This window comes from Saccostrea cucullata, unplaced genomic scaffold, assembly GCF_032062105.1.
Source record: "Saccostrea cucullata isolate Sc308-1 unplaced genomic scaffold, CSIRO_AGI_Scuc_v1 ctg130, whole genome shotgun sequence".
Taxonomy (NCBI): domain Eukaryota; kingdom Metazoa; phylum Mollusca; class Bivalvia; order Ostreida; family Ostreidae; genus Saccostrea; species Saccostrea cuccullata.
Window position 1 is genome coordinate 20,695 of NW_026939106.1, and position 21,836 is coordinate 42,530.

Genomic DNA, 21,836 nt, shown 5'->3' on the forward strand with positions numbered 1-21,836 from the left:
CATGAACAGAGACTCTTATAAAGCTGTAATTAGTGAAAGTGACATAGTTAAATTTGCCAATACACAAAATTAAAGTCAACAAAACCAATGCTATGGAATTTCTTTGGTGTGCATTTAACGGCAGAGCGCTTCCATTGGAGAGAGTTGGCGGTATTATGTACTAAGTTTTATGTGTACTGTTAAATCTCTACGTATGATAAAAAGGTAATACATTGCTACATGTATATTTTACTTTGGGGGATTTTTTCTCCAGAAATTAAACTAAAAAGCCGTTAACTTCCGTGTTGTTTTTCATTAAGTTTGATAAAAAATGACATTTTAACACAAAAATTACATTAATTTAAGTTTAAATGCATTGCATGTGAAATCCTCTTTCGTAATCGCATAATTATCTATAGAAGAAAAACCTGTGTATTACGGCTTCTAGAGAGGAACATGTACATATAGAGAACATGTCCCCCTCCCCCATTTTTCCGTACTCATGATTTGTGGAAACTAGGGCCTCAAACGAATTAGTTCAAAAACACATCTATGTCTCATCTATACTAAACTTTGATATGAACAAAAAAAACCCAATAAATTATCAACTTTCTTATATTAACGCCGTAATTTTTTGCCCTATTATTTTTTTAAATGTAGGTGTCTGTCATGGAGTGATTGCATGTGTCTATTATTTGCGCTGTATAACGCGTTCACTTATTCAAGAGTTCATTGTAATTTCCTATTTTTATGTTCAAACTAATGTCAAACCTTTGAAATAGAATTAACATTACTGACAATTTTCTCATTTAATCAAACGTCATTGTACTCACAACTGACGTCAATAAAAAAAAAAGGAAGTTGAGAAAGGGACGCAACTTTAACAATTCTTGAACGTTTCTCACCTGAGACTGACAGTCACCGCGGCAAAAATTAGACCAATGGCAACCTGGCAGTTTTGAAAGGAATTTTTATTGATTGGGATTTCAGTTTTCATTGCATGTTGCAATCGATGATCAGCGCCTAGGTATAACATCTTACCTGAGATATGCAGGGACATTTCGGAACAAGGACCGTAACGGATTTTATCGATAACAATCGCTTGATTGGACTGGAGGTCCTGTAAACAACCCTATACCAAATTGATTATCATAAGTCATGGGTCAACTTGTGATCAATAATAGGTGTTTATGTCTAAAGTGAGACGATATGGGAAGAGATGAAAGGTAAGAATCGTCTATTTTTTTTCACTGTAGGAATTTTTCAAATGTTTATCGAGATGTGGTTAATTGATTAGAAATTGATCTATTGTTTGTATGGCCAGGTAAGGAAAAAAAAGGTAAGATTTCATTATCGACGCCGATTCACGTGGATACTGACTAAACATCACCAACTTTATAATCTTGTGACAATCTGACAACGTGGTATTACTGTCGTACAACTAATTACTTTCTTTAGAAGTCTGTGTATTGCGGGGGAAAATTCCTGTTAAACATTAATGCAAGTTACCAATTTAGAGCCCATTTACTGATGGTCGATGTACATCATCAGTTCAAACACTGTTTTCCCTATATCTAGTCACTTGCCATTTATTCAGTGGCAATATTAGTAAAAAAACAGACCATCTTTGCCTTAGATATTTTTTTCATGCATTTAAACAGGTATTTGTGTTATTCGTCCTTTTGTTGGTTTGTACTACTTGGTAAGCCGACATAATCATCAAGGCATTGACATCGTCTTTTTTATGTCCGTGTACCTGTCCTATCGTATGCCACCTGTCAAAGAACAACTACTGTCTGCCTCTTGTGTGTCATTCTACTCCATTGATTACCGGTGCCCAGGAGCGAAGTGTAATCGGCACAGAAACAAATTTGTCCCGTTACACACGGTTCACCGTTATTTATTTGAAAGATTTATCCCACCAGAAAATATACCGATTTTGGGATGTTATTTTTAATACGTGTCTTCGTAACAGCTGGATGAGATAATCGTTATACACCACTAAGACGCTTTCAATTTCAGTTTCGAATGGCTACATTTCATCTATGCATGTAATACATTTAAACATTATTTTTATCGTTTCACCGATCTTACTAAGATGGACAGATTCTCTCAATTATTAGATTGAAATTTCATGTATTAAAAAGATTGATTTGACCAAACGTTAATTGCCTAAAAGACGCGCAGTTTCAAAGAATCGTATTTCCTTTAAACTTCGACATGTACATAGCGTAGATTGGCACCGGTCTTGTTTTAGTGTTTCTTGTAGAATCAGATCTTGTAAATTATCATCAGGAACAACGTTTAAAAAGATTTTCCTCCTATAGGTAGACTTAATAGAGCTTTGTATTCAACACAAGGATGAAGGTTCCCTTCAAACATGCAAAATTAATGAAAAACATCAAGAACTTGCTTCCAGGTCGGCCACGGACATAAGTGAACATTTTATTGTATTTGTTATTCATCTGACGAAAAACAATTAAAATCAAAATCAAAAGTAGTAATGATACAGGAACTTTACTGAATTTTAAGAAATTCGCTGTTTCTTTTTCCTGAAAAGAAAAACTAAGTTACGCATGAATACAAAGGTGTAAAATAAGGACAGTACACCGCAATTACTGCAACCTTGCTATATGGGATGTTAAGGTGTGATTAAATATTTATCATTATTATGCTTCCTGTCAGTTTGTCTCTATATAACCCATACCCTACTATTCTCGCATAGTGGTCTAAGGATTTATATAGCGTAAGCATACTATGCCGAAATAGTGCACGGCTTTATTTACTGAATAAAATTCTTCTATGCACATGCCGGGGATCGAACTGACGACCATGAGATTGTCAGTCCGATGCCTTATCAATTACGTCATAGAGACGATCACTGATTGGTATAATTTTATGAAATATATAAACTTAATTTATACAATTGACACAAGAAGGAGAAAATAGACAAATATTATTTGAAAACAGTTATATTATTCTAAGGAACTTTAGATTAATGTGTACAACAAACTTTCAAACTAATTACATACAGATCGTTAGATGAACTGATTTTATAGGGTCATTAAAACGCTTTTTTATATGACGCTTGATTGAAGGATGTAAAAGAAAATTATCAATGAGAATCGACGTCTGCAAACAAATAAGGCTTACGAACAAAACAGAAAATAAAGATGCGTTGCTTTGGGACAGAAAATCCCGACTTATTTAGAGAAAATACTAGTAACCAAAATAACTAAGCATGCAAACAATTTTAGCATGAATATTTTGAATTAGTTCTTGCAGGTGCGCTGTTTAAGCACCGATATTTTCAGGAAAAAGTCAAATAGATTGCCGCATAAATAATTAACAGTCAGCATAATAATAACAATAGTGTTGCATTATGCATGTACTATGCCTAAATAGTAGGCAGGGTTTGACACATAGTGCACTCGCCTCCGGCTCGTGCACCATGTGTCAAACCCTGTTATTTAGGCATAGTACATGCATAATGCAAATATTATATAAATAGTGTTTAATGCGTAAAAAGATGCAGTGTCCTTGCAAGTAATTTTTTTTTTCAATTTACTTGTTAGTTATTGTTTTAAAATAAAAAAAAATCAGGATTCCACAGGAGTATACCATTAAGTTTATAAATTCAAACCTTGCTTTCGTTCAAGAATTTTTTTTTTTTGAAGACCACGCCTGCTATCATATTGAACTATGAAAAGGTGGATTCAAATAATTGTTTGCATTTGTATAAGTACTCTGATCTCGATGTGAATCTACTGTTTTTATTGTAGCTTAATCGTGAACTTTTGACCTCTGAAATTGTATTTAATTTACCCTGTAGCAAAGTTGTTTAATTTTCAGTAAGATTTCTTTTCTATTGGAGAAGAAGTTAGAACTATGAATTCAAAAATGCATGACAAGCGATAGACAGACAAACCAACAATATCTCAAAATGCCATACTGGATATATATAGGTCCTTCTTACATATCATTTCTGAAAAATTAAGACTTGGCCCATATAATTTTAAAGAAACAGCCTATTCGATATAGCAAGTCTCATTTTTTGAAAAGCATTATGCGATAAATTCCGAACTTTACCCACTATACCCGGATTCTGTCGTTATAAAGGCACATGCCCCCTCCTTATGATGCAACGAACTCGGTATCAGCGCACGCTGATGTGTCAATATTGACTTGAGATAAAGGATTACATAGTAGGCGGGATGATTGCCCGGTAGGTCTCTATAATCTCCGCAAATTAATGAGCATTGACTTTTTTCTTTTAAATTTATGATGATTTAGTATATTCCATGTGTGTAAAAAAAAACAACAACGCTCGTGCCTTAATGAACAGAGAGACCATTTGCATGCACTGTGATACGGGTATGTGGGGATGATGTGGCACACTTAGTTCACTTTCTTACACGTTTTAGCTCACCTGAGCTGAAAGCTCAAGTGAGCTTTTCAGATTACCCGTTGTTCGCCGTCCGTCCGTCTGTCTGTCTGTCCGTCCGTCTGTAAACTTTTTACATTTTTAACTTCTCAATTTTAACCAAATCGGTACAATGCATCCTTGGGTGAAGAGGAGTTGAAGTTGTTAAAATAAAGGGCCAAGTCCACTTACTAGGGGAGATAATCAAGAAAAGTAGGGTTGGTTCAAAAAAAAATCTTCTCAAGAACCAATGGGCCAGAAAAGCTGACACTTACGTGAAAGCATCCTGGAGTAGTGTAAATTGTTTAAATCATGACCCCCAGGGGGCCACAATAGGGAATCCAAGTTTTGCATTGAAACATATAGGGGAAAAATCTTCTTCAGAACCATTGGACTAGAAAAGCTGAAAGTTATGTAGAAGCATTTTGAGGTAGTGTATATTTTAAATTGTTTCAGTCAAGACCTCTGAGGGTAGGGTGGGGTCACAATAGGTATCACAAGGGGGAAATCTGGTAAAGATTGGCTAAAGTGTTACTCAGGTGAGTGATGTGGCCCATGGGCCTCTTGTTCCTCAGTGGAACACACCTTAATTAATTAACAAAGCTCCTTAAAATATGGAACACGTCGTAAGGTTTGAAAATTGAAATTTTTATATAAATTTTGTAGTTTTATCTTCAGTAACTCTGTAAATATTTTTAAATAAGGAAAGAAAAAAATAGAATGTGTCTATCAAATGATAATATAAATTTTCTCTGTCTATGAAATTGGATGATAAATTGAAAGACAAATTTCCATACAATATTCAATACTTGGTATGATTAAATACTTTTATGTTACTGGTATAACGTCAGTATGAGTTGTTAATTATCTTGATTATCTAAATATATATCTTTTAAGGTTTTTTAGGAAACCCAACTTCGATTTAGGAACGGTGCACTTTTATCAAAGGTGTTACTACGTTTACTTCTTATAGCCATTCCTAAAGGTTCTTCCGTTTCGTCTGAACACAAGAATCCATGGGATTTTGTCCTTTTATCGTAGTGTTTTTAGTGTGATTAGTTTTCTATATTTCCTTACTCATTGCCAAGTATAAACAAAAGCCTTTCCTCTTTCATTTCGCAAAGTTTGCATATCAGAAATTCAGGAATATTAGTTTTCCTTGCGTAAACAGGAATTTCGCCTAATATACACTATTACACCTCAATTTTTTCTTTGATAAAAATTGTTTAATGAAGTGTTTATTGAATTAATCAATGTGGAAACGATACAGCACAGCAAGTTCGATTTTTTTTTGTTCTAATTCAAATCTTTTTTATTTTCTTACTGAACCATAAAAAGCAAACACGTTATAATCTCAGCATACCATTGCATATAAATATTTCATTCATGTGTATATTGATCCCTGGGTGAAAAATATTGTGACAGTCCTTTAAGGGTGCTGGGTGGTGCTGGGTACCCTGAAAAGAATCAGGGGCAGTAAGCATATATGAGCTGCCCAATATTTTTAAAAAATTTTTTACACCAGTGCTATCGTTAAGTTGGTTTATTTTTCATATAATGATATGTCCAGTTTGATGTAAATAGCAATAAAATTTTCAACATTTGATTTGTAGTTGAGTTATCACGATGTGAAGTTGTGTGATTTTTCCGGAATTGAGAAATTTCCATCAAATTCTCACATTCCAAAGAAGATTTAGATATGGCCGCATGAAAACAACAGAGTAAAAATTTGATAGATTGTTTAAAATGACATAATAAATTATATCCCAAAATATCATTCTGTTGTTCGCATGCGGCCACCCTGAAAAATATAAAAAACGATGTTTTTTGAGGCCGATTTTGATCGCTTCCGGTTTCGGTTTTTATATTCAGACGTAAACAAAGTTGGAGGAAACAGAAAATGTGACAGTAGATTTATCGAAGTTCTAACCATTTAACAGGTAGGGATGAATTGAAAGTCAGAGTAATTGTAATTTTACATCCACTACTTACATGCACTGTTCAAAATTAAATCCCCTCCAAAACTTATTAATGATAAAAGATTCGACATGACAGACTCCGCGAACTCCATGAACTCGGGGGGACGGTAATCAATGCATGTCAAACAGTTGAAAATATGTATTTAAAATATATTAAACAGGAACACAACATGCTATCTTCTTTCAAATAAAAACTAAATTATAAAAAGTTGACTTATTCATCGATTTCTCTTTGATTTAGGCCCGAATATTCATGATTCATGAACCCTCGATCGGCCGGTTGATCTGCATGATTAGCCGCGTTTTATCAGTTGTGAAAATCTTTACATATACGGCATTAAAATATAAATATACTACATTTCTATGTTGGTGTTTATTACATATTTTTCTGTCTGAGTACAAATACAACCGAGTCTAGCGTTTGTGTATTCAAGAGACCTTACCCTGGTACCTGTGTACTTTGTGTAAATGTATGGTGTGCTATAACAGTCAAAAATAAAAAAAAATTGTAAGAGTTTTTTTTTTTTTTTTTTTTTTTTGTTGCAGAGACATATAAAACCATTGTAAATACAAAACCATGGTTTTATATGTCTCTGGTTGTTGTAAAACCGTTAAAGAAATAAAAAAAATTAGTTTCTTAAAAATAAGCTAACATCACTAAATCTAATTAATGTTCTTTGCAGAATAAATAATAATTATAAATAAAATTCTTTCTATTTTTCTTGTGGGAACAATGTATTTTTTGTTGTTTTTTAAACCAATTAATTAAAATATTATTAACGTAAAATTAAACTTTTGTAAGTATTAAAAAAAATAATTAGATTACCAAGGAATATTTCAAATTCATTTAAGTCACCATTTAGATGAAAAAAAAATGTTTGTCATTACAAGGTTCATCTTTTTTGTTTTAATTTAAAGTACACAATAATGTCTTTGCCTCTGATTTTATTCATTAAACTCAAATAGGTAAATCAATAAAACTGCTATTTAAATTGATTTCTTGAATGAAATAATTATATATTATACCTGGTAATATTAATACATGATTCCCTTTTTTCATATATAAAGAAAATCTTATGCAAATGTATATACACTGTACAAGTAACCCCCCCCCCTCCGTCCATAGTTATAGACAAAATGTGCATACATAACATATATAGTAATTTAATTTTGATATTCATATTTTAATTGTAGGATATGCCTGGAGATGGTCCAAAACAATATCCTGTTACTGGAGCTGTTACTTGTTGGTATTGTCAGTGCCGTGCCCATGTGGCCTCAATATTGTGGTTTCTTGGCTATGAAAGACACACAAACTTTGCAGTAAGACCTACTCAAGACTAGGCAGACTACCTTGATGCAGCTGTGCTTCCTGCAGTAATGGATGGCTCATCAGAAAGTGAAATGGGTGCAACGGAAGAGTGACATGAATTGCAACATTGGTTTATTGAGAGTGAACATTATTGAGAGTGAACATTCTGCAGATTATAGGCGTCTCCATATGTGTGAAAATTATCGAGAGGGATGTTAAACAATATACAATCAATCAATCAATCTGCAAGTTATGATATCCACTGCATTAGGCTCCCATTGTTGTTTTCAACAATATAGTGGAAGGCTGTGTATATATTGTTATTTATTAATTGTAAATAGGGATTTTTATGTATCTATGATTTTTTTTGTGTTTAAATTGTGATTTCTTAACATCTGTTATATAATCGAGAAATTAAAATATAGTACATTGTACATCCCAAAAACATATTAGATTCATTGCATGAGTTTAACAAGTTCGGTTGTAAATATTGAAAGATTAATTATGTACATTGACAAATGAAATGATTTGTTATTATCATATGATTATTCTTCATGAATAATTGTTATCAAAATTAATATACTGATGTAAAATACATAATGCATCACAAAATGTTTCTCAGATAATAGTAACAATTATAGTTTATTACGCAGCGTGTTTATTTGCATATTGAACTTTGTTAATAATTAACATGACTATATACAAGTACTTGTTATTTTTTGTAATACAATGTAATTACAAAACCTTTCCAGACAAACATGTACTAGTATAACTAATTCTTTGATACTTAGTTCATTTTTATGACATTGTGAGGATGATAAACATTATCTTATTATGAGTAAATGTAGTGTATAAGGCATGAGTGGTGTGATGTTAAACTTCTATGATCTTTTTGGTAAAAGTATAGGTGGGTGATGGTAGTTCTGGAATTTGTTTATGCAAACTGAAATCTCTTATTGTTATTTTTGTCAAGTTTTATGAATTGTTATTAAAAATGTTAGTTGAATACATTTCTTGTTTGTTCACTTTGTGCATTCAATGTATTTTTATGTTAAATACATAACAAGCAAATTCAAAGAATTGTGGTGCCCCGCTTTCGGTGTCTTTGTGAGTGAGATGTTATTTTTTCTGACATATTATGTCTAATATGAACACCATATCATATGTAATTTATTTAGTAATTATCATTGAAATTGATTTTTTTGAAGGATGAAAACCCTAATCCTGACCGTTAAAAACTTATGGCCAAAGTGAAAGTTTTAAAAGTAGGTCAACTCCAAGGTCAAGATCAAAGGGTCAAAGTTGTTGATATCCAATGAAAGGTCTTCTCACAAGGATTACGTATGTGAAGTATGAAAGTCCTAGCCATTACCGTTCAAAAGTTATGGTCAAGGTTAAAGTTTATTCATAAGTACGTAAATCTTTAAGGTCAAGGTCAAAGTTGTTGATATCCAATTAAAGCTCCTGCCACAAAGAATATATATGTGAAATATGAAAGTCTTATTATCTACCGTTCAAGAGTTGTGACCAAAGTTAAAGATTTTTAAAAGTAGTGAAAACTCCAATGTCAAGGTCAAAGGGTGAAAGTTGTTAGTATCCAATGAAAGGTCTTCTCAAAGGATTACATATGTGAAGTAGAAAGCCCTAGCTCTCACATTTCAAAAGCTATGGTCAAGGTTAAAGTTTATTCATAAGTACGTAAATCTCAAAGGTCAAGGTCAAAAGGTAAAGGTTGTTGGTATCCAATGAAAGGTCTTGACTCAAAGAATACATATGTGAAAAATAAATTCCTAGTATCTACTGTTTAAAAGTTGTGACCAAGGTTAAAGTTTAAAAAGTAGTTAAAACTCCAAGGTCAAGGGGTAAAAGTTGTTGGTATCCAATGGAAGGTCTTTTTACAAGGATTACATATGTGAAGTACGAAAGCCTTAGTCCTCACCGTTCAAAAGTAATGGTCAAGGTTAAAGTTTTTTCATAAGTACGTGGAACTCCATGGTCAAGGTCAAAAGGTCAAGGTTGTTGGTATCCATTGAAAGGTCTTGCCACAAAGAATACATATGTAAAATATGAAAGTCCTAGTACCTACTATTCAAAAGTTATGGCCAAAGTTAAGTTTGGAATTTTTGTGTAAAAGTGGGTTAAACTCAAAGGTCAAGGTCAAATGGTCAAATTTGGTGGTACCCAAAGAAAGGTCTTGTAATAAGGAATACACATGTGTAATATGAAAGTCATAACTCCGCTAAATCAAAAGTTATGGGCAAGGTTAAAGTCTTTGTGACTGACAGACTTACAGACTGACAGACAGATGAATAAGATTTAATGTACCCCCGCTTTCGCGAAAACTGGGGACAAAAACAACTGTTTTACATTCAAATCTGTTATTTCACCACTTTTAGCTAAAAAAAATAGTTTCTATTCACATGTTTAAGATCATTTCTGTTGTATTTGTATTAAACATCCATCTTTTATTTCTTTAATCATATTTACAGGGAAAAAATATTATTAAGAATTTCCAGAAATCAGTGAAAATAGTGTTATTTTTGTATTGACCCCCAAATGTCTTAATAGTGGTTTTTTCATCAAAATATGTCTAAAAAGGTGTGATTCAATCATAATTCTTTTAATATTTATAATATTTTGTCCATTATGGTTGGGGCATATTTAGGGTCTTAATGCCCCTGATTCTTTCACCTGAAATTTTTTAGCACAAAATGCAAATTATTAAGTAAAAAAAAAAAATCGCTTGCTATAATATTTATTTTTTATGCACTTTTGTGTACTATCAATTAAAATGATAAAGACCTTCATTTCCAGGAGGTTTTAAAAATAGTCTAAAAAATGGAAATTACCGCCAGGCCCTCTTGATTAATGATAAAACAGTTTTATTGCAGTTTTATCGAGATACGTAAACATGTACATGTACTTCCGATCTTTTTATCGAGTTTTTAAATAGAGTAAAATGTAAGACAAGGACACGACAATGACTAACATTAATTTCAATGGAAAACTAAGACATTTCAATCAAAGATTTTTTTTTTAATTTAAGATAACACTTTAGGTTTACACATTCACATCGCATCGTACTTCTTAAAAGTGATAAGTGATGATAAATTAAAATTTGAATTTATGATGTATGACTTAGGAAGTCTCATGGCAGCGATTATTGTTCCCCGCTCCCCACAACCAGGGAATATTAATTAAGATACGTTCGTCCGTCTATCTGTAGAATATAACAAATCGTCATGTATAGATTTATCTAGCAAAAGGCATTGAATACAACATTGAAAAAAATATCCAGCTGAGTTGTTTTTTTGTTTTTTGTTGTTGTTGTTTTTTTTTTTTATATACAAGAAACATGATTTTGGTATAACGTGTTATTAACAATTTGAAATACTATCAAATACCTCTCATAATATAATTTATTTTGTTTATTTTTTTTTTAATTTCACAGCACGAATTGCATGGAGGCCCACGCCTTTCTAAATGGCCTGTGTATGGAATGTTACGTCACATTGCTCACCATTCTAGACATCCTCTGCATCACCACAGAGCTCGTCATTAGACTGGGAATAATTAAAGGTATATGTTTAAGGGGGGACCTATGTCGTTCTACGTCAAAGCAGCGTTATGTGACGTCACAATAGCGACGTTTGATTTTACCTGACTTTTTCAACTGGGATATAGACATAACATGGTTAATAATCAATAACGTACACAATTCAAAAGAAAAAAAGAAACTAGATTCATCATTAATAACAGTTTTATTTAATTTATGGATGTTGTTGAAATCAGAATTCCCTTCCTTTGGGTTGATAATTCATAGCAATTTCATTTGTGAAGAAATGCCTAGATGATATGCTGATATAAAAGTGCAAAAAGATAAAATTCAGCAAAGAAAGCGGCTTAAATCAGGGAAATATGTTTAATTTTATGTTTATCATTAATTGTATTTTCTGGACAAAACTAAGAAAAAGATTAAGAAAGGTATTTGTGCCAATATTTGCTTAATGATTTATAGAACATGTAGATTTTATTGTATAAAGCCATTCCTAGGTTCTAATAGGTGTTGGTTGTTGACGGGGAAATGGGGGGGGGGGCGGAATAATTGGAATGAAGAAGAAAAGAATTAAACTGTTTGAATTGTTTCTAATCAAAACAAAATACTTGTTTTTCGCAAAATAGTTTTATATTCAGATGTTTGTCAGTGCTTAGTTACCTTTTTGTAGTGCAGAAAGGTCAATATATATGACACAGGAGTACGAAAATAAAAGAAAACGTCATATTTCTCGTTTATTTGATCATAAAGGTATACTTTTTTCTTTGTTGAAATAAAGATATGAATCAGTTCTTTCAAAAAATATGAATTACAGTATTTTCACACAAAGACTTTTTAAGATATTACCTATTATGCATGTCGGAATTGTAAAATATACGACAAGAAAAACGGGGTGATACTTACATTGTGCTCCATTATAATTTTTTATGCGAGATGAATTACAATGAATTTGCCTTCATTTTAAAGATACAAGTCATATAAATTAAATACCTGTTGATTTTGAATGTGATTTGAATTTTTGTTTCTTTTTAGCGCATATTCAGGGTAGAACAATAATGTCTGAAAATAATCTATTTTTAGCATTTCACAGTGTTTTTGCACGTGCTCCTGTGTAAAAATAAGCACATAAAGGTATTGTTTTTAATACCTAAAAATTAAGAGCAAGTGGTCAGGAAAGAAATGTCAAAGTTTTGAAAATTTCACACAAAGACTTTTCGGACATAGGTCCCCCCTTTTGTTTGTTGTTTAACGTTCCTCTCGACAATATTTCACTCATATGGAGACGCCACCACTTGCTGATGGAGAGCTTGTTTTGTCATACACTTAGGGCCATTGAGCAGTACGGGATCCTTTTTCGTGCTTGAACCTACTGCGACACGGGACTTCGGTTTATACGGTCTCATCCGAAGGACCGGTCTCCGCGTCCCACGTAGGGATTCGAACCCGCGACGTAAGGTTCAACTCCTTACTTGGCGAGTCTAAAGCAGACACTCTAACCACTTTGTGACTCTAGAGCAGACACTTTAACCACTTCGCACTCTAACCACTTCGCCACGCGGACGAATAATATTCTAATGAAACATGGCCAATGGATGGTGTGAACTTATAAACAAGAACCTCACGCTACCTTTCTCCATATATTATTCATGAGTTGAAACCATATGCAAATTAATGGCTGTTTGCACCCAACCGGGTGTCATATCTTTCATCTGATCAGACTTTCAGTATAGTTAACCGTCAGTTTTGTTGTGTATTAAAGCTTGGTCCATCGGGAACAACTGCTCTAGCTAGAAGTCAATATTGTTAAATTATGTTCAATCTCATTTTTAGAACGGAGGCTTAGTCAATTAATGTATTGATAGACACCTCTCTCTCCCTCCCGATTTGAAATTTGACAAGTAAATTTAGAGTAGTATCCATAGTAGATCTTAAAGGGGCAAATTGAGAGAAAAAAATGTCAGCACTTGATATGGCATTCCAAGATATTCTTAAACCAATATGGCAGATTTCTCAAATATTATTTAGAATATGCATTTAAAAATGAAAACAATTGTTATCATAGATACTAGTATAAGAACAAAAATTAATTATCATTAACTGTTTAAAACTCGATCAGTGCATGTTTTCAAGTGAGGTCATTCCAAATTTATTTTGTGTTTAACGTCCGCGTGCTTGGCATGATTTTTGATAGGCTAGATCTGGAAGAAAAAAAAAACAAACAAACAAAATCAGGTATCTTCAAATTAATTCTTTCTGTCAAAATATTGTGTCATTTTTTTCCCTTTATTTCTCTATATATATCTGACATATTTGGTACATATTAAGCGTTCGAAACCTTGATTTTCCTAAGACATAAACTGATCTATGAGAAAAGCAGATCAATGAAATCAAATCATTGGATTGACGTCATTTTTTAAATTATAAAGTCTATGCTTTGGTTTTTGTTGGGGTTTATCTATTTATTTTTGAACTGGTAGGTACATGTAGGTACTAGTACTTCAAAGATGAGGAGTGGACACTACACAGAGGATAAAATTGGAATGGCCTAGAAACAAACTCAGTGATACAGAGGCGAGATATGTAATGATACAAAAGTGCACATTTAGTGATATGAAAATACATGCATATCGTCTAAATATCAAACATAATTGCATGGAGCGGAAGATCTCGTGATTTAATAGTCAAAAAGAGGAGACTTGCATAACAAAATAATTAAAATTTACGTGGACGTAAATGGTATGGAAAATGTCGCATTTCCTTTGCGAAAATTATCCTAATGTGAACACACAGCCATGATAAAAAATAAAAAAATGTTTCATTTATTATTAGAAAGATGTCGGTTATAATACATGTATATGGCATTACGAATCGTGTACTGCTTCACAAGCTAAGATTTTAAGAACTGAATAAATTCTAGAAAATGTGAGATCAAGTACTCCTTAAATTCATATATATTTTAAAGATTTGAGCAAATAAACTTTCTTTAGATACGAGTATTGCAGCTATTCATCCTTATCTTTTGCAAAATGGTTCATAACTACATGCTAATGTACATGCACATGAATTTACTTGAATTTACATGGGCCTTTCAACCACTCTTGAATTGTTTTGCAACCACTCTTGAATTGTTGACAACTACCTAAGAAGCACAAAATCTCTTAGGTATTATAATGGACATATTTCATGTAGTTTAACAATTGATGGAAATTTGGAGGTATGCATCTATATATGCACATGCAATTGTAACATTGTAAATTGTAACATTATTCACGGGTGTATGTTAAGCTTTATTGCCATCTTGCACTTATAAATATACTTAGCATATTCTTAAGTCACAACTTTGCTAATTGCCATACATGTTGTAAATTCTGAATTTACCTGGTGGCAGTAAATACGAAATTTACATGTCACAGCTGAAGTTAATAACAATTTTATCAATATCAATAGACCCACACGCCGATCCTACGGAGAGCCCTCTGGTGTCCAGTCTCAATGTGACCACTGAAACTTACAATCCAGATCCAGGCGGAACGTGCCAGCAGTGCTCCATGGAAACCTCTCTAGATATCGCACACTGCGTGGTGCATTACTCCAGCGTCACCATCTCATGTGTATTCATGATTGAGGTGAGTAGTTTTAAAAATACTCTGAAAATTTGTGATTTTCATATTTTTTAAGTATGTCATTTGTAAGCCTTACATTGACTTTGACTCAACCTATTCAAGTTAGAATACGTTGTTCTAATTACCTCCAAACATTTTAGTCAAAGACTTAGACTTAAGCTATGCAAGCTATGCAAGAGCATGCTCTACGTATGAACAATTTCTAAAACGAGGTAAATTATTGACAAACAAGTTGATTAAACAAGAATATCAGTAGTCTCGTTTAAATCATCATTTTGTAAATTCTATGCTCGCTGCAATGACCTTGTCAGCAAATACATTATCGTTGAGTCAAATGCTGACTAACGTATTTCATACTTATTGTCAGTCCATTATTTATACACTGAATTGACAACTGATTTTTCTGTTATTTCCCGATCATAATAAGTAGCACACGGCTGGTATGACCGGTCGGCAGGGGTTGCTCACTCCCCCATGGCATCTGATCCCACCTCTGATGTTTTGGAGGTCCGTGTTTGCTCTGCTCCTATTTTGTATATTGTTTAATGGACTTTTGATCTTGGATACTGTTCTTAATCTCCATATGTGCTATTTTTCTCCAAGTTACATTTAGTCAGTGACTTAGATTTAAGTTACTCAAGTAAGACTACTGTGTCCACTTCTTCTCCAAGACATGTCTCAGTACGTTAGTGACTTAGACTTAAATTAATCAAGTAAGAGTACAAGGTTACATTCTTTCTAAGTCATATTTCAGTCAGAGACTTACTTAGACTTATGCTATTCAAGCAAATTTTAAAACCATGGTTATCTTTTGAAAATTTCCGACTGGAATATGAGGTTAAATCACTGGCGGAATGATTAAACCTCATTTTCCAGTCGGAAATGATTCACTCGAGTATTTAAGTCTGGAATAATTTAACCGAACATTCCAGCTAGATTCATCTTGACTTTTTCAATCTGCATTTATTTCTGGATTGATTAAACCAGTCTTGACAGAATTCATCGAGTTTTTCAGTATGTTAAATATTTTTTTGTAGATATTTCGAGACTCTCTGGATAACACTGTATTAATCTCTTTAAAGTTGTCTTTTGTTCCCTGAACGATAGCTTATTGACATGCTAGGATCTTAGAAATACCTGGTACTTTATACTAGATAATCTAAACAACCCAGTCATATGAATCAGGATTATATTTCACAAAACTTCTGAATCTGATACATGAGATTTTTACTCCTGCAAATCGATTTGACCCGGTACAAAGAATATTACATGTACACCCATGTCTTTTACTTTTGTGCAAAAGATAACCATGGTTTTCAAAATTTGCTTTTTAAGCCGCCGAGGCCGAAAAATTTCGCATTGTCTCATCATGCTCAGATTTCAAAGTGCATGTTTATAATCATTCAATATTACTCCAATTCTTCAAAGGACGCCAATAAACTTTTCATAATTCTTGTGATGCGATTAAAAAGAAATTGAAAAAACATATTCCTTTAATATTCGAGAGGGGGAAAAGGGGTATGATAAATTCTATAAAAATTAAATGTTGAATACTTTATGGCTAAAAAAAGGTGGAGATGGGAATACATGTTGTAAATAATTTTTTTTTGCCATGAGCTAAATTATGTTTTTCTTTCACGTAAAGGTGGTGGCACGGGTTGTTGCTGGATGTCCAGGCTGCTGGAAAGATGTTCTTAACGTAAGTTTGTTTTCTTCATCTAGCTTGTCCTGTTTAGGAATAAAATCTTCAAAAGATGAAATACTTCTTAATACACCGATTCAAAGTATCCAAACTTTGGAACATGACCATTAAATGTTCTGGGTTATTTTTTCTTCTCTTTCTAGCTATTAGTCTAGATAATAAAAAAGCGCCCAAATAATCCAATATTAATATACTAGTATTCAATAAATGCGGCTTTTTAAGTTGTGTGTGTGTGTGTTATGGGTGGCATTTTGCTACAATGTGCAATTAACATGAACACCATAATATAAATACGTACATATATGAGTAAAGTCTTGTTTTAAGGCACCGCGTACAGTTATTTACAAGGTATCGGTGGTCAAAATGGGCGAGGTCCGACCGTCAGACAGCTTTTTATTACGGACAATAAACACTGTAAACGATAATAAAACGATAATGCCAAAAAAACAATACATAACTTACGTTCAGACATTTATTGTTATCCGATTTCACTGTTCCGGCATTCAGTGGTATATAATGATTACCAAAAAATGTATATGAAGCTTTAGAAATACTAGTATATATATGTTCCAAGGCCTTATCACTGTTATTAATTCATCATTCAAATCTTTCCAGTTGTAATTAAATGACGCAATTTTTCCTTTTTTGTCTCTTTCACATAAAGCCATTTTTGTTGTAAGAATTTAGCCATGTGGAATACTGATTGTAGACACACGGAAAACTAAATCTAAATCCTTTGAAGTAGTTTCAGATAAGTTTGCTCTGATGGACAGTCACTCGTTGTTCATTATAGTACAATTCTCAGTTAACCTTGGACTTTCAGTAAGGCGTGGTATTCTCGACGTTACAGAATAGCGTTTGAAATTTACACAGCCTTTTATTCACTGTTGAAATATACATTCCGGCGAATGTCAACGAGTGTATCAATGAACCAATGATATCGTTTCTTACGGCAGAGAGGTTAGGCTTAAGTCGTCTCATCGTTGTCAACAACAATTTTAAAGTTGCTGATGTTATTAATTTCTTAACCAATGAGAATCTATTCGCCATTTAGAGACGTTAATTACGTAGTGTCGAGAAAGTCACCCTACTGAAAGTCCAAGGTTAACTGAGAATCGTACTATCACACGAACAAAATATATTTACACATTGTTTGAAAGGTGCGAAAAAAATGAGACGCGGTCGATGGGGCATGCTTATCCCTAAATGGTACCTGATCCCATCTCTGATATTTTTAAAGGTCCGAGTTTGCTTTGCGCCCAATTTGTATTATTTCAGTTGACTTTTGAGACTGATTACTCTTCAATATCTCAAAATTTCATTTTAACCTATGACAATACAATTGCTCCAATTTAACATCTTTTTTAATTTGTACGCTTTTTCTTTCAATTCTTACTCATGTTGTTTTATTTTCAGGTTTTTGATGGTTTTGTTGTACTATCTGTCTGTTCTATGGAAGTTCTGTTTACCGTGTTTTGGAATGACGTCATCTGTTACCACGTGGCAGTAGAGGCAGCCACTTATGTGGTGGCTCTTCGCTTTCTCCGAATTCCAAGAGCTTGCAGTGGTAAAGATATGCTAAAGTTATAATGCTAGATAAGAACTAATGGTTTCTTCATCACTAGGTTTGTGGACAGAAATCGTTATCCTGTATTTATTTTAAATGGGTATATAATTTTTTTTTCGCTTCAGTTCGAAAGAGAATTTATGCGGAACGATTAGAAAACGAAATGCACTACTTAAGGAAGGCAAAATCTAAATCAGAAGAGCATTCAAGGGAGCTTGCCACAAAACTAAAACGCCAACAGGTAAATATCCTTTGAAGTAGTCGATACGATACATTGAATTAATGTGGGTACAACATGGTTAGCTTTCATTTTTTCGCCGTGTTGCATTAAATTTAATTTGGATTGCTGTACATTTATTTTCAGAAAGAAATACTAGAATTACAAAACCGACTATCAACAGCATCGATGGACTATACACATGAAAATATATCATCTATATCAATCAGCGATTTAAGTAGGAATTTTCCTGTCATCTTTAATTGTTGCAATTAATACTGGTATATTAAAGTAAAAAAGTCTACAAACGGCAACCGATTTTTGAATAAAAGTTAATTTTTCTGATTAAATTACTATTTTAATTTCCCTTTTGTGATAGGTATTCCTCAGATAAGTAATGGAACCTTGCCTAACGGGTTCCACACCACCTCACTTGATGAGCTAGACTCTGTTACGTCATCAATTACTGCTGCCAAACAAGCTGATCTTACAGACACCAAAGAAAACGGCCCAAAGGAATCGGCTTCAAGACAGAGTAGTGTGCAATATAATTCCCTTCTCAGTGAAATTAACTCAAAACGAGATGAAATTAATAAAAAGAGTCTCAAACTAAAACCGGGTCACTCCCGAAACACGTCTCCAAAGAAAGAGGCAAATGATCACGAAGTGATCTACTCCAACGCACATGAGACTACTTACATGAACACTTCCGGTATGTATGACGGTTGTGGCGGGAGTTACCATGACAGTAATGCAACTGACATTGTGTACCAGTTGGATAAAATCATTAGAGACAATCAGTCGAATGGCACGGTATCCGCCATTAGGGATTCTGCGCAGTCCGCACAGTCTGTGGAAACGGATGATGATGAAGCACTCCTTATAAGAAGTGAGAGTCGTACCGAGTTTACATCGGATGTCTGTTTTGTTGCTTGATTATTGTATTTTTAAAACACATAAGCATATTCATATGCTAATTATACACGAATTTAATGATAAATCAAAGCACCATGAAAAATTGTGTATCCTGTAACAACTTAGGCATTTTTCAAGATGTCCGCATTTTTGTCTCCTGCAATTGGACGATTTTTTTTCTATTGTATTTTCAGGAAGTTATGGTGCTAAATCTGGTTCCCATGTTCGAGCCTCGTTTGCAGGAAGAGAGAATAAAGCGTTTAGTTACGGAGACAAGACTAGGGCTTCGTTTACAACTGCCCGCGAAAGTAGAACCAGTTTTCATCCTGGACCTGAGGTTAACGAAGTAGTCAAAATGAGAAATCTAGAAGTAATGGCTGAGTATGAGGGAACAAGAACGTACCGTAGTGCTGTAAGTTAATTTTGTTTCTTATTCAGTAGGTCGTTAATATCAGGGATGTAGCATCGTTTTTGAAGGGGGGGGGGCGAAAAGACAAAAAATCTTGAAAAGCAAAAGAAAAGGGGGATTTCCTAAACTCGAAAATCCTTAAATTTATATTATCCTATTGCATAGGAGGGAGGGGTGGTAACCGGACTTTCAATGAACAAAGTTATGTCTGGAAATAAGTGGATGGGGGCAACCGGACTCTCAAGAGCCTCTACTCTATAGAGTGGATCCGTACATCGCGGATACGAATCCCGTTGCGGGACGTGAAGACCGATCTTTCGGGTGTGAACCTAGATCTGTGTAGCTGTAAGTGCTAGCACAAAAAAATTCCTCGCTGCTCAGTGCCCTCAACTGCCAAGTATTTGTAAACTGCATTCTTCCATCGGCATGTGGTAGCGTATCCATGTGAATAAAAAAAAATCCCAAGAGGAACATTAAACAACAACAAAAAAATGAGAGAGAGAGAGAGAGAGGTGGATCTAGAATAATTTTGTTACGTGGTGTCAAGAATTGACAACAAGTACCCCAAAACTCAAAAAACATTATTTCCTGTCATAATAATATTATTTATTTTGTGTTTGTACTCGGAACCACATGCTTGGTATTAGCTCTTCCATTTATGGTTTTTTAGGGGTATAAATGGTCATTTTGGGATGTACTGGAAGCCTTGGTAACTCGGAAATGTAAATATATGTTTCGTTAATCTACCTTAATATACTAGTATATGTTAATTCTTTTTTTCTTTTTTCAGGAGGGCATTCCACTTACAGACCTTTAGATTTTACAAGATCCCCCTGCTGGAACAGGAAGTTTTGATGGCCTGTATTTATCCTACTTATTGTAAAGACCAAACCAAAACCTGTCTCTGATTACCCCCCTTTTTTACATTTTGTTCATTTCCTAAATATATATCAGTAGTGCAATAACGATGCTTTCTCAGAATTAAGATTGTGTTAAAATGTCATTGTCATACGTATATTTTTGACTTGCAAAATTACGGTATGGTAATATTCAATACTGAATAATTTTTCATTACTAATTTCGGCAGTAATTTCAAAAGAACGCGGGTGAAAAAGTGGTAAATGCCTACGGCTGGACACAGAAGCAATTAAGTTTAAAAATCATCAATTACATCTTTTAATGAAGCTACATGTAGATGAAATCAATATATTATAAACATATTTAGTTTATTTACTCTTTAAAATGAAACATGGAACAATCCCAGTAGTGCTAGAAGTATGTAATATTTAAGCTGTAAAATGGCATAAACACACCGACGTTGGCAAAATTGATATTAATTTTCGCGAACATGTTTATTACAGTTTTTTTCTTTGTGAATAGATTCGAAATTAATTTTATTGAAAGAATATTTTCTAAAGTTGAGTTATGATATATAAAAAGAGAGTACATTAATCATAAAAAGTACTCATTTATTCCAATGCAATTGTATTTTTATTCAACCATTTCGATAGCTGCAGGACTGTAGCTCTTCAGAAAAATAATAGGGGTACATTGGCAGAATCTGATCATACCTCCCATCGAGGTACAGATCAGCAGCCACTTATTCAGGGGACAAGTTATGCATTCCATTAAATTACATCAGTGATAAAAACATTGCATTTAATTATTACTAATTTGATAGCTATTCGATTGGGGCATTTAATACACCTCTTTCACCCATGTTCTTTTCAATTTTCTTCCACAGTACTGTAACTTTTCCGAGAATGATTTTATCGTTTTTTCTTCATGCTTTATACCATGTCTTTCTTAATAATTATAATATCATATAATATCAAAACTTAAAGAACCCATAAGACATGATCAGTTGGTTAATTAATTAAGCTATGTAAATTATATTCTGATTGAAACCAAAAATAATGCAATACTTGGCATTGTTGAAATGCGGGTCGTTTTTGCGATGCTTGATCCTTGGATATACATGTATTTAGTCTGTGATTTTATTTTAATAAATAAATAGCAATATGTCATATTTAAATAAATTAATAGCAATATATGTCAGGTGTGAATGTCAATATTTTTTTTATAGCCACCCCGTTCCTTCTTAGTGTATTTAATCTCCATTCAAATAAATGTATGACTGTATATTAATTCGTA

General features: G+C 33.3%; 1 protein-coding gene and 1 long non-coding RNA gene across 3 annotated transcripts; both read left to right on the forward strand.

Moving 5' to 3' along the window:
* The first annotated feature begins 904 nt into the window (after positions 1-904).
* LOC134252238 (uncharacterized) lies at positions 905-21,793 on the forward strand. Of its 2 annotated transcripts, none has more exons than XM_062734662.1 (10): positions 905-1,205; positions 11,145-11,272; positions 14,697-14,875; positions 16,518-16,571; positions 17,991-18,141; positions 18,267-18,382; positions 18,506-18,596; positions 18,738-19,247; positions 19,468-19,685; positions 20,473-21,793. In XM_062734662.1, the coding sequence occupies exons 1-10, from the start codon at positions 1,189-1,191 to the stop codon at positions 20,497-20,499; spliced, it is 1,491 nt and encodes a 496-aa protein (XP_062590646.1). In that variant the 5' UTR covers positions 905-1,188; the 3' UTR covers positions 20,500-21,793. The 2 variants fall into 2 exon arrangements, with proteins under 2 accessions (XP_062590646.1, XP_062590648.1); XM_062734664.1 differs by lacking the exon at positions 905-1,205 and adding an exon at positions 4,142-4,204.
* Positions 6,000-8,703, forward strand: LOC134252240 (uncharacterized). Its single transcript, XR_009988941.1, has 2 exons — positions 6,000-6,342; positions 7,576-8,703. It is a non-coding gene; the product is annotated as an uncharacterized LOC134252240 (long non-coding RNA).
* Positions 21,794-21,836: the final 43 nt, after the last annotated feature.

Bases quoted from the DNA above. Each gene is read 5' to 3' on its own strand.
- LOC134252238 (XM_062734662.1), top strand. The intron at 18,142-18,266 runs GTAAAGATATGC...TTTTCGCTTCAG, and splicing joins AATTCCAAGAGCTTGCAGTG to TTCGAAAGAGAATTTATGCG. The intron at 19,248-19,467 runs GTGAGAGTCGTA...TTGTATTTTCAG, and splicing joins TGAAGCACTCCTTATAAGAA to GAAGTTATGGTGCTAAATCT.